The sequence below is a fragment of the Melanaphis sacchari genome, unplaced genomic scaffold, assembly GCF_002803265.2.
Source record: "Melanaphis sacchari strain LSU unplaced genomic scaffold, SCAv2.0 Contig12_pilon_pilon, whole genome shotgun sequence".
NCBI classification, from domain to species: domain Eukaryota; kingdom Metazoa; phylum Arthropoda; class Insecta; order Hemiptera; family Aphididae; genus Melanaphis; species Melanaphis sacchari.
Window position 1 is genome coordinate 6,524 of NW_020270527.1, and position 12,759 is coordinate 19,282.

A 12,759-nucleotide genomic window follows, 5' to 3' on the forward strand; every position below is an offset into this window, starting at 1 on the left:
TAGGTTATAATGCAACTATAGTAGTATAATGATAGTGATTTTTCATGAAAAGACCAAGTGGCTTAAACTAAAAAATGATAATAAATGATAATACAACAAATGGTATTATATAGTGTAGAAAAATAAATAAAGACAGTTAATTTTGTTGTTTGATGTATCCATGTTATTAATTATTATTAAAACAATACAAGTATAGTTTACATTCCTAAAATTGAGTTCTAAAAAAAAAAAAATCGTATACAATAAAATAGGTACAATTATAATTTATAAAGGTATTTGTGTTAGAATGTAATGCACTGGTAATGATTAGATGAATTATATTTTGGGATCTTCTAAATATAACACGGAATGATGTTTGTTTAAAAAACATTTTTAATAAATTTTTTTTTTTTATTGCGGTATATTAGCCAATTTTGGAGAACCTCATTCCACGTTACTGAAAACAAAAAAACAATAAGTACTTAACGTCACTAAATATAACATTTACATGTATGATGCCTTTATAGTACAATACTTCCTTAATTAATATTAGTTATTTTCAAATTCCAAAGCTTTATTAAAATATTTAAAAGTATAAATAAGTGTAAGGTATAACATATTTGATGCGAAAAGCTATATTGCAATATTACTGTTTAAAATTCTAAAAGAAATATAATTGTCTACAAGAGTACTATACAAGAAACTAAAATGTTTTAAAATTTTAATACATAGTTAAATGTAAAAATGTATAAACCTATTTAGGGTTTAAAGTTAGCGTAATTTTTTAATTCACATTGCAAAATGGTTCTTAAAAAAGTATTCTTACTCAATAACCGAGATCCTATGTTCTTTAAGCTGATACTCAATAAATATCATATATCTGTAAAATTACTTAAGGCAAATAACAAGTCAATTATAAACAATTAATAATTTTATCAGCAAACCTAATATAATGTTATGTTATTTGTATATAGATAAAAATTTTATATTGACTAAAACAGCCTACATACCTATAAAACAGTTTATTAAAAGCACAACAGTTAAGTACAAAAGCATTAGGTTATAATGTCGCATAAAAATAGTTTTTTTTTTCATATCTATTTTAGAGGCCATACCATTTCATGAAAAGAACATCAGCCAAAAGCAAATAATGATTAACTAATTTTAATGATAACATAAGCGCATTACAATATAATTCATGTATGTCAAGTGATTGAATACATTTTATACAAATCATGAATATGCATTGAAAATGAAAGTACTAAATTTCAATAAATCTTAGCTGAATAAAAAAAAGCAAGCAATATTGTAATCAATATTTAAAAATTAATATATAATGCGATAGATATTTATATTTAAGTTACATTTTGTATCTGATTTAATTTTAAAAAATTCATACACACATTAATTCAATGCATTCATAATTAAAGAAAAACATAGGCTTAATATACTTTTCAAGCGTTATTTAACTGCCATAAAACCAGATAATGTGGTAAAATTAAAATCCTTCAATTGAAAGATACAACATAAAAAACAGAATTATTAAGACTTATTAACATAACATTGTACCGATAAATAATCATGGAATACATTTGTTTGTATCTACTTTAGTTTTTATAGTTTAGTCTAATATCTCATTAAATATTAAAACCTAGTGCCCATTGTGTATTATAATTATATATAAATGATTAGGAGGATGTAAGACAAAAATCTTCTTGTTCAGGTACATACACAATGCGTAAAGTGTTGGTGTATCCAGAACCTTTCTTCCATCCAGTGACAACTACTACTGGATCTCCAGTCTTAATGAATCCGCGGGATTTACCAAACTTAATGGCGTGCACTACACGGGTGTCTACATCTTTCAACCAGTCGCTCAATGGTTGTTCTGAAATAATACAATTTTGTAAACAAACGAATAATATTATATATCACATAAAATAATTGAAATTAGTGTGTAGTCATATACTTTTTCCAGCGAAAAAATATGTTAATTATGTGTATCCTCATGTGACATGTTATTGAGACTAGTTTTATAATGACTGGGTGTTGCAAGGGGGAAAATAAGAGAACTGAATTTGTTAGGCAGTAGCATGTTTTTTTTTCTGGACAGTGTATAAGTTTATGTACTTACCATTATAGAATAAAGGTAGAATACCACGATAAATATGACATTGACGGGCAACTTGGGCATTTCTGGTCAAAGCTATGATTGGACTACGTGGGCGATACTTGGAAATGAGATGAGCAGAATGGCCAGAAGTTGTAAGAACAACAATGGCAGCAGCTTTACTTTTATTAGCTGCATCTACAGCAGCAATAGCAGTTGTATGTGAAGCATCCAAAGGCAAATTAACCTTAAAAATTAAAAAATGTACAATTAGAAAATATTATTACTTTTTCTTTTTCTAGTAATTAACTTACAGCAGATGATAAGTCAGCAAATAGTTGTCTTTGCCAAACCGCTGTCTCAGCTTCTTTACAGATGGTAGCCATAGTACGTACACACTCTAATGGGTATTCTCCTTTGGCTGTTTCTCCAGATAACATAACACAGTCAGCCCCATCAAGGATGGCATTTGCAACGTCAGAAGATTCTGCTCGGGTAGCACGAGGTTTCTTAATCATAGATTCTAACATTTGAGTAGCACAAATAGCTGGTTTGCCAGCCTATAAATATTTTAAAAATAGAAATGAAAACAAAATGTCAGTAAATTACCAAATACAACTTAAATACAATGATTAGTACTCAATTTTCAATTTGTATCAACATTCATACATTTAATAATTTAAATATTCATTTTTGATAATCATTAGTAGGGTTGTGAATTTAATGGACTAAAAAACCTAAAAAATGCAATAAAATATGTACTTAAAATGCAATATAAAATGTCAAAAATTATAAAATAAAATACACTTAAAATGATTTTTAATTTAATTTTTATACTTATATTGATATTGTAGGATATTAAACATTAAGTACATTACATTTTACATTCATAAAAATGTATTTATTTAATAATAATAATAAAAAAAAATATATTAAAAATGTTAATAGAATTTGTATTTTGAATAATGCTATTCACCTGAAAAATTTTTTTCATGTATTTTTTTTTGTTAATAAATAAATTTTCAAAGATGTTAGTTAGTTGATAGAATTTAATTAAAAATACCAAAAATTGACCCAAAAACATTAAAAACATTAAGAAAAAAAAAAATGGAAAATAAAAGTTACATTTCACAATCACAAAAAAAAAAATACACTTTTCTACAAATTCACAGCCCTAGTCATTAGAATAATAAATTATAAAATGTATAGTTTGTAAACAAACATATTTATTACATATTTTCAAGAAGATGCATTTATTATTTCTATCTTACTAGGGCACTCTACCTATAACTTATAAGTTTAATGGTAGTTTTTTTTGTTAATTACCTTATTACAACGTGCAATCATAGCTTTTTGTGCCAAAAAGACTTTTTCTGGTGGGATTTCAATTCCCAAATCACCACGAGCAACCATAATACCATCAGAAGCTTCAATTATTTCTTGCAAATTTTTCATGCCTTGGTGGTTTTCAATTTTTGAAATAATCAATATATTTTTACCATTTTCACCTTTAAAATTTAAATTAAATTAATTTTTAATGACTTAATTGTTATAACTATTCATTATTGTCAATATTTACCCAAGATCTCTCTGATTTCTTTAATAGCAGCGGCTTCTCTGATGAATGATGCAAAAATCATATCTACACCTTGTTCAACACCAAATTTCAAATCACTTTTGTCTTTTTCAGATACTGCTGGTAGATCTACAGGTACACCAGGTAAGTTAACGCCTTTACGACTTCCTAATGAACCACCATTTTCAATAGTACACACAATAAAATTACTGCCTAAAAAAATTAAATTACCATGGTTACATATGAGTTATAAAAGTTACAAATGTAATGTATTGTTCAATATTTTTACCAATTTCTTTAACAATTAAGGAAATAAGACCATCATCAACATATACTCGGTTGCCTGGTTTCACCACTTTGGTTATGTTAGGATAGTCAACATAAACTTTAGAAGCATTACCGCTGTTTTCAAATGCCTTGTCTGTAGATAAACTGATCTGTTCACCTTTCTTCAGTTCAACTTCAGCTGATCCACCCTAAAATTTGATCAAATAAAAATAAAAAGTTATTAAAATGCATTAAAATGTATTTAATAATTAAATTAACATACGCCTTCTAACAAGCCAGTTCTTATTTCAGGTCCCTTAGTATCTAAAGCAATGGCTAATGGGCTGTAAACACCAATCTTCTTGCCATAATTTTCAGCAGCTTGTCTTAAGTTCTTAATTGTGTTTGCATGATATTCATGTGAACCATGAGAAAAGTTTAAGCGACCAACATTCATGCCAGATTCAATCATGTTCTCAAGTGTTTCCACGGCAACAGAAGCAGGTCCTGGAAGATATAGAAGTTATTTTATATCTTTTGATGTTTTAATAATTTTGAAATCTTAAAACTTACCAATAGTACAAATGATACCAGACAAACGAACAAATTGAGCTTCAACATCGATATCCAAGGAGCTCATATAATCCAAGTGAGTAGTGGTGTTGTCGTGTAATAATTGTGAGTTAGGCATCTAAAATAAAACAATAATTATAATAGTAAATTATTAATTAGATTAACTAAATAATTTAAAACAAACTCTGTATGGTTGGTCGCTGAAAACAGGCCAAGTTAATAACTTATTGAGACTAGTATGTAAATTACTTTTGTTTGTCAACAAATAACATAATTTTAATCTAAGGTTTTTAAATGGAATAGCATTACAACCAACAATAAAATAAAATTTAAAAAACATAGTACAACAATCAAGTTAAATTGCGAAAATGTCAAGCACAAGGGCAGATCATTTGCAAATGGTATTTTAACTAACTAAGTGGTAAAAAAAATCTATTGTAGCTATGCCAAAACAATACACATGGTTTTCCATTAGGATATTGGCATACTTTATACATGTTTAGAGTGTTTGTATTTTATAATTAAGTATATAAATAGTAATCAAAATGCATTTTAAGTATAATAAGCTAAAAATATTAAAATAAAATGTTATTAATTTATACACCTATAGGAATTAAATAATTTTTTTTTTTGTTTATTTAAAATTATATCTGAACTTAGACACAAGTCATTGATATTAATTCTTAGGTTATTACATAATTTAAAATAAATAAGTATTTAATGAAGTGCATAGTTTAGATGTCAACAATAAACCTAATTGTTTCTACATTGACAATTCAAATACACAATTTAGCAAATAAATGAACAATTTTAAAATTAATGGATTAAATAATAAAATTAGTCTTTACTGATATTATTACAAAATTAAAATGTGATTATTTTTTATATTCTATAAATTAATAAATATTCTACATTTTGATAGAATGGTAATCAATAAGTACTAAATTAAAACATCAATTGTATTTATTTTTATGAGATAATATTTAAACATTTTTTAGTGTTTATATAGGCTGACTTGAGTTTGGTTAAAACTAAAGTTTAAGCAATGTTAATATAAATTTTTAAATACTGTTTCAATTATTTAGATTAGTGAAAAATAAAATAGTTATTGTTATAGGCAAAATGAAACATTTATTTAAGGCTAGGTCAAAATATTTAAAAAAATGTCCCTACCTTGTCAAAAAAATATTAGCCATTCAAATTTGTAAATTTTTTAATAGTATAGAAGAACTTACCATGTTTATAAAACTAATACTCTAGGCTTTGTTTTTATATTAATATTTAATATACTTAGAAATTAGTAATTTGTTTTATATATTAATATCATACTGCCACAACATACTCAAGCTTTACAATGAATTTCAAAAAAATCTACAGATACTTATTAAATGCCACAGCCTATTTGCATGCGAATATCACATCACAGCAACAAAAATATGGCACATATACATTAGCCACCATCATTCTTTTTATTAATTATTTCTATATATATATTAATATATATTGAACTAAAAATATTGTAAACATTTTTCTGCATTAAACATAGCACATTAAATTGAAATAAATAAAAAAATAATTTTTATTTATTGATTTAAAAAAATTTATTATTATTTCTTATAATTTATTAATAACTACATCTGTTGGAAGAGGGTAATATTATGTATTATTATTATTAACAGTTATAAAAATTTATATTTGTGTTTTCATTACTAAATTTTGAGAAAATAACTAATAAAACAGTATTTTAGTTTGTTTAAATACAATTTTTTTTTATGTAATATATTATTATATACTCCATCTGTAGGTCGATAACTTGTTGGCATTAGGTTAGGCCATGACCTGACCCACAGTTTTGCTTTTGGAGATAATGTCAAGTAATTTTAAAAACATTATACTAAAAGTAAATACACGAGTATAAGTAATACAAGTAAATTATAATATTAGGACTACCATACAACATCAATAAATAATTAATGACTTAATAGGTAGGTAGACATACATAAAATTCATTAGTCTTAATTTGAGTTATTTTAATATATTTTTATAGAGATAAGCTGGGTACACTTTATATTTCTAGGATCAGTTTGATTATTGTTAGTTAATAGGTAGATACAACCTTAGAATTCAAGGTCAAAATATAATTATATTTAAGAGATTAGAATATTATATCATTTGAGTTCAAAGCTAAGTATAAATTAAAATAAATACATAATATATTTTTCACGGTAAAATGTGTAAAATAAGAAGAAATTATTTTTATATTTTTAATTTTTACAAAGAATAAAATAAATTATAATAGGTATGAATTATATAACAAATATATTTATTGATAAATGTATTATGTCATAATTGTTATAAGATCAACAAATAAAGATAAGGAAAATATTAAATAATTCATGCTAGGTAAATATTATAAACTAATGAGTCTCTATTATAAATTTATTTTTATAAGTAGGCATTCATTAACATATTAATAAGTTTTTAATACTTATTTTTAATTGATTTTCTTTATTTAATGGGTAAATTATATATATAATACATAATATTTATAATTATTATTATAATTAGCTACTAACTATTTATAAGATTAAAATTAACACAATGAAATAATTATATTATTATTATAATAAACTTCTATTTAATAAAACATTTTTGAGAATTAAACTAAATTAGAACAATTGAATGTATTTAATTCTATTTAAAAAATGTATCTATAGGATAAGCATTTGTGTAACAAATAGATTCAATTTACTATACCAAGCAAAAACCTAGTGCCTGACTCGAATTTAAGAGTTAAGGAATACAATTGCCTAGATATGAATGGTCAGTACTTAATTGCCTTAGAACAAGCTATGGTTGTTGTACTGACATGATATACAAAAAATGACTCCAAGGTAGCTCTGTATGTGATAGCAGCGAAAAAATACAAACCATAAATTATATTATTATAACAAAATGTCAACTGAGGAAATTTAACTAGAGTAATCTGTGCAACTACATCAGAGGTAATAAAATGGATAAAGAAAAGGAATTGGAAATTTTAGTCAAATCAAAGTGCTTATTTAGGATTTTACACCTCGAGTGGTGCAATGTAGTTGGATTGCATGCGTTCTGAGTAGTGACCAAATCTGTAAGCCGATGCTGCGGCAGCTGCTGTTCGAGATGTTTTTGCACAGCCGTCTGTCACGAAACGTAAGACGACTGTTGACACACGGTGCATTTAAACACGAGTAAAATCGCAGTGGAAAGAGAAAAATAATTACTAAGACGATAGTAAAAAAAAAAAATCAAAAACGATGTGTAAAACGCGTGAATTGATACTCGAGTGAGTGGGTTATGTGCATGGTGATTCTATGGCCAGAAACGATTAGATAAGTACCTATTTGGCATCTGTGGAAAATATTACAATTTCAAATGGATGAAAAATTATTAGCAGGACTCAAGGTTACCGCAATGTCATAGAATAACGCTTGTACAATACCACGATGTACCATACATAATATTATTATAACATTTTATGTAGATCGCTCACTTAAAAACAGCGGCGAGACGAACGGTTCGTATAAATTATATTAGGATATTGATATATTAATTAATACAGGATTAATTATTATCTAAACTATAAAATATATAATTAGTTTCATCTGATACTTACTTTGGTTTTGATTAATAAGGTCGTTAGATGGGAAACGGAACTAAACACACACAGACACACCGGCGATAGGAAATAATAAAGTATGTGAATACTATTATTATTTAAGAAAACGATTTCGATCGACTGGATCACGGAAGAGCCAAAAAAAGTTTCAGCGTTTTTCTTCCCAAAAATAATCCGGACAGTAATCGACCGTATGTAACGAAGCACCGCTGACTGAGTGAATGTGGTAACGTTTTTTCGTTTTCGATGTTTCCAGTGATATTTTTGTAAACGTGACCGGCTTGTTCCGTATATAATAATAGTCTTCTATTTCCCACTCGGCTTTCGGTATTGGATTCAAACGAGAACACAGATAAGTTATCTTATTAACTCAGTTGGCCCTATCAAGGTGAAACGTCGGTGAAATAACACAATTAAGTACCTATTAATTAATGTTATCGTTCATTTAACTGCTCTATTTACCGCGATTGCATAAAATACAATCGACAAAATATCGACTGTACGTTCATATTGTATGAGAAACCGATGCTTGTCAGTTGGTAACATCCAACTGTTACTGATAAGTGATAACGATATTTTTGAATTTTCATCTTAAATCTTCATTATCATTCATCAACACTTTACTCTCCACTCACTCGAGTCCCGCGATATTCCGTCTAATTCTTATTAGTATTCAATACCACGACCTTAAATATATTTTTATGTTAAAAATTTTCATTCTTTCTACTGCCGTGTTCAGCGCCAAAGGACAAAAGTACTACTAAACAAATTTAGTTCATTACATAAGCTGTTATGTTATATTAAAATTATGCAAGGAGGTTCTTTTATCAAACAATAGTTATTATTTCAAAATCTATTAATGTTTTTAAAAATATTTGTTTTTATAATTTCCAGTTAAAATAAAATAATGATTTTTAAAAATATTTCTTATCGTTATAATTTTTAAGTATTTACTATTTTTAACATACTTACATTATTAACATATTTACCAACAATTTAAATACTTATAACTCAAAAAATACTCGTTCAAAATTAGATTTTTATGTATTGAAATATTTCGAAATATATTTTGCTACAGAATATGAAATTAAAAATGTATGTTGTCACTTGTCATTCAAAAAATTAAATAACTTAAATTATAAAGCTATAAAAAATATATTTTTTTATAAAAAACGTTTATAAAGTTTGAAATAACGAGTGTTTAGTAAAAGAATAACTCAGTACAAGTGTACTAATCTATGGTTGTAATCTCAAACCTACATCAATCAGTATTTGAGAAGTCCGTTATCACAATTAGTAAATAATTACTAATTATAGTTAGCACTCAACAATTGTTATACACTTCTAGTACTTCTACCAAATAATATCGAACTGTTGTAGTCAGTGGCGTCGACTTGTATTTTATTTAGTGGGGAGAAGTATAAAAATTAGTTACCACCACCATCCAGTAACTTAGAGTAAAATAATAATCGACCACATTATTATATTGAAAATACAACCATTACAAAGCCGCTCGCTTAACCTGCAATTTTTCATTTCTATTAATATTAACCTATTAAGTACTAATTAGTAAACAATTATTATTTCTTACTTATCCTTTTAAAGTATATTTTTACCCATTCACAAGTAACTGTCTTTTACTCTCTTATGATTATAAGATTATATTATATTTCTAATTTATCACTTTATAATACTCAAGTACCTACATTCATACCTCATCCCTTAACACGCTGTTATATATAAAATATCAATGCTACAGGCTACAAGTATTATTGTTAAACCTACATTTTTAATAGGTATTTCCAACACTTTATTTTTGTTTCTTTTTCTCTATTTTTGTCAATAAGTGTTTTTCATTAAAAGTCAGTGTACTCAGAAAAACAACCTGCCATTTATTTTATTTTTATAGTAGTGTCACTAGTATCTAAAAAAAAACAACTTACAAAGAATTAAGACAGAAATAATTATTATCACATACATATTATTTTTAAAAGAAGATTTATTGCTTTATGGTATTTTACTCGATGATATTTAACAGTATCCTACTGTTTACTGACATTGATTTTAGAATATACTGTAATACTGAATAATATATTGTAAAATCAGTACTACTGATCGGCAGTCGCAGAATTTGTATATTCCTAAGATTTATAAACTAGAGCGTCAACTTACTCAACCATCTAGCTCTCACCCGATACCCACTAACGTATCTCCCATTAAAGTAATTTTTTTGATTTTTAATTTAAAAACTACCTTTGAGCGCGAGATCGATTTTTGAATAGACGATAATTATTTAAGTGTGAAATATTTTTTATAAATTTATTATTATGTTTATTATTGGTTAATGGCTGTTAATAACTATATATTTAATCTTAAGATTATTATTTTTTAATGTCAGTTTATTAAAAATTGATAATTATTTAATTAAATCATTGATTGAAATATTAAAATAGCTTATACGTCTTAATATTTTTGTTTAATGTTTGATTTATTAAATAATAAATTTGTTTTATTTAAATGATTAATTTATCCCCAATAAAATATATTTAGTCAAATATTGTATGGTTTAAGGTTAAGTGTTTGCACTAATAAAAGAAAATTTAAAAGCTGATGATTTTCGGGGGGGGGGGGGGGTTATTTAAAGGTCCTCGATAATTACACTAATCTAATAAACAAAATATTATAATTATACTATATTAATATTAAATTAAATTTATAACATAAAATCATAATGTAAACATTACTTAATGATTTTGTGAGCTTAAAATTTTTAGATAGAAACAGCTAATAAGTAATAGTTTATAGTAAACATAACTCTCAAGTACAGATGATAGATCTATTAAAGTTTAAATAGTTTAATATTAAAAATAGTATAAATTAGCTGTTAGGTTATTGATTATATATTGTATATAATAATTCAAATTTTAATTATACCTATACCTAATATCCACATAGTAGGTATACGTAGATAAAATTAAATTGAATTTACTTAATAATTGTGTAATAGTTAGATGTAAGTAAGTAGGTACTAGGTAGGTACTTTTAATAACATATACTTAGATTTAATTTGTATTTATGACTATTTCAATGTTCAGATTATAAGAAAGTAACTATATAGGAACACGCATAAATTGAAATTGATTGCATTTTTTTAAATAACATATTATACATAATATAACATTTTAATTATTGTTAGTTAATATTATATTATAATGTAATGTTTATAACAAATATAACATTACAAAACATCAGAACATGTTGACAACTTTTTCAATATTATAGATTATTAAAAATTATTTTAATGATATTCAAACTTTAAAATACCTACGAACGACATAGTTATTATAATCCTATTCAGTTATTTTAAAGATCTATATTATGTTATATAAGTTTGAAGCTTTTCTAAAGGGTAGTTAAATTATGTAATTTTTCTGAGATAATAAGTTTTCACAATATATATTCAAACTAATATTAGTAATATTTACTATCAAACCATTAGTTAGGTATATCAGTATATGAAATTGTTAAACTGCTATTACTAAGGTTATCTGGAAAATTCCTATCTACATTTTCTGAACGCATTTAATATACTGGTATTATTAAGATTAACTATTAACATTTAAACTATCTATTATTATGGATTTCATATTAAGAAACACGAGAAGAAGTATTTAAAAATTTGGTATATAGAACTATCACCTTATAGGTACAATTTATTCTAAATTTCGTGATGAGAATTACGATTAATTCGTTGTTAATTATTATTATTATTATTATTATTTTAATAATCTGACTATGTGTAATGCAATGATACCTATACAAATATAATATTGTTAAGTTTTTTGTACTGTTTCGTATTTTTGTGAATAAATATATAATCTCGAGTAGGTAGGTAGCTATATATTGTTTTTGATAGTATGTACTATACTGAAAGGCCACTCGTAGTTGTCTAGAAATTCATCTTAATCAAGGCGTACCTGTAAAGTTCAAACTGTGGAAAATCTACATGATATAAAAATATAATCGATTGTATTATAAAATATAATGGAAGTACATAAAAATAAATGTATATGTTCATTGGACAAATGATAGTTATTTTGAAATTCTAACAATTATAAATGATAAATAATAATTTGTGGATAAAAAAATGCATATCAACTTAATATTTAACGTAAGTACTATAATATGTCACGTGATTGATATTTAATGTCATATAATACCATTGAACTTTTTAATCTTTTTCGTGAATTTCATTGGATCTAGATATGTGAAGTGATTTCATTAATGTACAATTGTGTTACACATTCAACCACGGCTTTTATTATAATATATAGGCACATAATATATCTGCGTTGCGGCGGATGTGTTTATAATTGTCACAGTTTTATAATTAGTTTAGTATATCTATATAATGGAGTATTCTAGCTATTGATTTTTAAAACAGAAATATTTTTTGTTTCTGATATCTCTAATTCATATATTCATTTATAAAAAAGGTCACACTCAGTTATCAAACATACATTTTGTGTACTGGAAATATACTCTAAACTATTATTTTTTTTACTGTAATAAATACTATTTTAGTTCGTTGACATA

The 12,759-nt window shown here is 25.3% G+C and overlaps 1 protein-coding gene across 3 annotated transcripts; it reads right to left on the reverse strand.

Moving 5' to 3' along the window:
* Positions 1-358: 358 nt before the first annotated feature.
* Positions 359-8,544, reverse strand: LOC112591229 (pyruvate kinase-like). 3 transcript variants are annotated; one of them, XM_025334985.1, is made up of 10 exons: positions 7,582-7,820; positions 4,506-4,623; positions 4,216-4,439; positions 3,955-4,141; positions 3,669-3,878; positions 3,416-3,597; positions 2,404-2,649; positions 2,114-2,336; positions 1,711-1,867; positions 359-436 (listed from the first exon to the last, which is right to left on the reverse strand). In XM_025334985.1, the coding sequence occupies exons 1-10, from the start codon at positions 7,723-7,725 to the stop codon at positions 424-426; spliced, it is 1,704 nt and encodes a 567-aa protein (XP_025190770.1). In that variant the 5' UTR covers positions 7,726-7,820; the 3' UTR covers positions 359-423. The 3 variants fall into 3 exon arrangements, with proteins under 3 accessions (XP_025190770.1, XP_025190771.1, XP_025190768.1); XM_025334986.1 differs by lacking the exons at positions 359-436; positions 7,582-7,820 and adding an exon at positions 8,161-8,544 and having other exon boundaries at positions 1,426-1,867; XM_025334983.1 differs by lacking the exon at positions 359-436 and having other exon boundaries at positions 1,426-1,867; positions 7,582-7,821.
* Between the last annotated feature and the right edge of the window lie 4,215 nt (positions 8,545-12,759).